Source organism: Octodon degus, unplaced genomic scaffold (genome assembly GCF_000260255.1).
Source record: "Octodon degus isolate 3935 unplaced genomic scaffold, OctDeg1.0 scaffold00052, whole genome shotgun sequence".
Lineage (NCBI taxonomy): Eukaryota > Metazoa > Chordata > Mammalia > Rodentia > Octodontidae > Octodon > Octodon degus.
Window position 1 is genome coordinate 6,335,215 of NW_004524628.1, and position 3,480 is coordinate 6,338,694.

General features: G+C 47.6%; 1 protein-coding gene across 4 annotated transcripts in view; it reads right to left on the reverse strand.

The window, feature by feature from the left end:
- The window catches only part of Aff3 (AF4/FMR2 family member 3), a 535,781-nt gene that overhangs the window by 264,089 nt on the left and 268,212 nt on the right, over window positions 1-3,480 (reverse strand). For all 4 annotated transcript variants that reach the window (XM_023717412.1, XM_023717409.1, XM_023717411.1 and 1 more), the window contains exon 5: window positions 573-620. In XM_023717412.1, the coding sequence (XP_023573180.1) occupies window positions 573-620 (48 nt within the window). The remainder of the gene's footprint in view (window positions 1-572; window positions 621-3,480) is intronic.

Genomic DNA, 3,480 nt, shown 5'->3' on the forward strand with positions numbered 1-3,480 from the left:
GAGAGAGAGAGAGAGAGAGAGAGAGAGAGAGAGAGAGAGAGACAGAGACATGCTAAGGAGTGGGATGATGCAAGGGGCAGGTGAGCAGAGAGCCAGTGTCAGGGAACCAAAACACATGCAAATGACAAAAATGAAATTTCAGACTCTGGGCATGACCTCTTTGTCAGATGCTTCTGGGTCTAACAAAGGTTCAAAGAAAAATGACTAGGCAACCGTGCCTGACTCAGAAAGTGCAGACTGTTAGCGGATGCTCTTAAACAGCAGGGTGATCAATGGTGGATCCACATGTGGGCACCTCAGTGTATGCCATCTGAAGTCTGGTCAGTCTTCAGCTGGTTGCCTTAATAGAGTGCCACCTTAGTGTGTACAGAGGCTCCCGCAAGAGGGGAACCCCAAGATTTCTATGGGAAGTGTTTCTTTCAGTGTCACACAGGCAAGGGAAGTGAATGCCTTCAGGATAGGTGAATGTCAATTAACAAACCACTGTGGGGTTCCTCTTAACACGGACACATGACCCCTACTTGGCATCCGTGCCTAAAACATAGGTAGAATTTTGAAAAGAATATTCTTACCCGGATTATTTCTTCCACACAGCTGTTGCTGTCTCCAGATCTGCTCTCCTGAAAGTAAAGGAAAAATAATCAGCCTGGCAGAACAGATTTATGGTCACAGAGAGAAGATGACATGTAAGCTTCCAAATTAGAGGGGAAAACAACAGAGCATTAGGCCAAGAGAAGGCTAAGTTTAGGACTGAAGGAGAGACCCTTTTTCTTAGGGCCAACTTTCAGTATGGCCACAGGGTCCCCCTTCTGGAGGGACACATATGCCTGTCCAGGGGCTGAGCCCACCAACCACACTGACATCAAGGAGGGCAGGCTCCCAGGGCTCCAGAACCTGACCTACTGGTCTGAGCTCTGTCCACCCACCATGGCTTCCACTAAGCATGGTAACTCCAGCCTTGCTGCAGACGTGACTGCAGTTTATCTCCAAACATATGTCTTTTTAAATTTTATTTTATTTTATTTTTTGCGGAACCGGGGATTGAACTCAGTCCCTTGTGCTTGCCAGGAAAGCACTTATTCTACTGAGCCATTTCCCTGGCCCCTCAAATGTATGTCTTCAGCTGCAGGTACAATGGTTTAGGGAGAACCTGGCAGTGCTCTGAGCCACATCCTAGATTTATTGGCTTGATGGGAGCAAAGCTGAAAACTCAGAAGCATCCACCTCTCCGGAGGTCAGCACAGTGGGCTGGTGTCACATTCAGAACCAATTGCTCTGCAGTGACCTCCACTGCCTCTTGTGGTGCAGATGCCTAGGGACACTGCAGCATGACAGCTCCTGGTCACAGCAGACATGTTCCAGAAATACTGCATGGCTACGGCTGGTGGCATAGCCCAGAGCATAGGACATGGTTTATGGGGACATAAAAACAGGGAGTATCTCGTCTTGGGGTGATCAGTTGTTGGGTCCTATAATTCAAGTACACTGACTGCACAACAGTGTGACATCCAAAAGGCCACCTTTCCTGGTTTTCTAGATAACTTCAAGTCACCCTTCAGCTTACAGCTCGCTTGTGGCTTCCTCCATGCAGCTGTCCCTGACGCAGGGAAAGCACCCACAGTGGCATCTGCTCCCTGACCCCTACCCGTTCCGGCTGCAATTCAGTGACCGTCTCTCAACCCAGTCCACTCCCTCCAGGACACACACTATCAGATCAGGGACCCTGGGTACTTCCCAGCAGACTTCCCACAGCATGGGTGTGCGATCATGTCTGACGACAGAGGGTGGATAATTACAGATGAATTTCTTTCCTGTGTTCTCCGGAACATAGAACCATAGCTGGAGTTGTAGACACGACCAAGGCTCTTCCAAAGCTCATGCCTTATACTACCCACCACTCTTCCTGGGCATAGCACGGTCCTTTTATCTAGCATAAGTGATGCGCCCAGGCCTCCGAACTGATGGTCAGAAAGTCTGCAGCTCCAACAGCAGGGCTGCAATGCAGGATACCTGCCCTCAACATCCACGTTGCCCTTCCAGGAGCATTCCTCTATCCAGAGACTGCATCTGGAATACGTCCTCTGCCTTAGGAAATTTCAGCTTATTTGCTTGTCAGAGGGAAGCCAGAGGCCTCCCACATGACAAAGACTTGTCCAGACTCCGTGGTCCCCTGGAAAGACCTCAGTCACAACTCCTTCAGCTAATTTTTTAAAAACCTACCTCCAAGTCCACCATCATTTTTCTTACTCTAGTTCCAAGCCCCAGATTGTTTCCAGTGTGGAACATGATGGCAGAGCAGATGCTGAACTCCCAGTATTCTTCGAATTTCTACCTTTGAACAATTAAAATGAAAACTTGACCCCACGTTCATTCTCTTGGTGGAACTACCCAGATACAACAAGGTACTAAAGACTCTTCAAATCAGACTTTGAGTTTGAGTCCTTCAAGCCAAGTTTCCCCTGAAAACTACACCTGTTCTTCATTTTCTGTGGTTTATATAAATGACAGGTTACTCCTACGATGATCTTTCTCTCTCTCTCATCCTGTAAATCTCCAGTGCCCTACTCTGATAAGGGAATGCACGCTGAGAGAAACGGGGAAAGATGTGCTGCTGACTACTTTCGTTGTCATTGGTGACAATGTTTTAGGATTATCACACTGGCTCACTTCGACAGCAGCTCTGCCCAGGAGCCTCCGTAGTCTGGGTGGAGACACACCAGGTCCTTTGCTGCCAGGGAGGTGCCAGAGCAAGGCTTCCAACAGCACTCTCATGGAGTCCTGGCCTGAGTCATGGACTGACCAGATTTTAGCAAAGAACATCCTGGTCTTCTCGAAAGCATGCTCCCCAAGGACTCAAGAACAGATCCACAGTGGTTTGGATGTCCAGGCTCCACGCGGGTGGGAGTGACCCACAGGGCACCACGTTGCAGACATGCCAGATAGGTAGGAAGGTACCCTGCAGCTCACCTCAGGCCAATGTAAATGACTTTAACATAATCTGTGGCCTAAGAAGTGAAAGACTTGCTCCAAAATCATTCATGCAGCAATGGGTAGTCAAGGCAGAAGCCATACGCAGTATTTTCTGTTACTGGTTTTTGGCATTTTCTACTATCTCAGGCTGTTTTCCTTAGGTCTAATCGTTAAGATTGGCTCAAGTTGAGGTAACGTCCATGCACAAAGGAAATGAAAGAATTCAGATAGTATTTGGTAAATTTCTTCCCTCTTTCCATGAGGCAAAATATCTAATATTTTGTCTCTTACTCACTAACCTCCAATATCACACACACAGATCAAGGGGAGAGGAGATGGGAGGGGAAGCAGGGAGAGAGGGTCAAAACTACTATCTCAGCCAGAACTTGGAAACAACCAAAATGCCCGTTACATGTGGAATGGTTGAAAAAGATGTGGTACTTTTATATAATGGAGTACTACTCAGCTATAAAGAATGATAAACTTGAAGCCTTCATATTTAAGTGGATG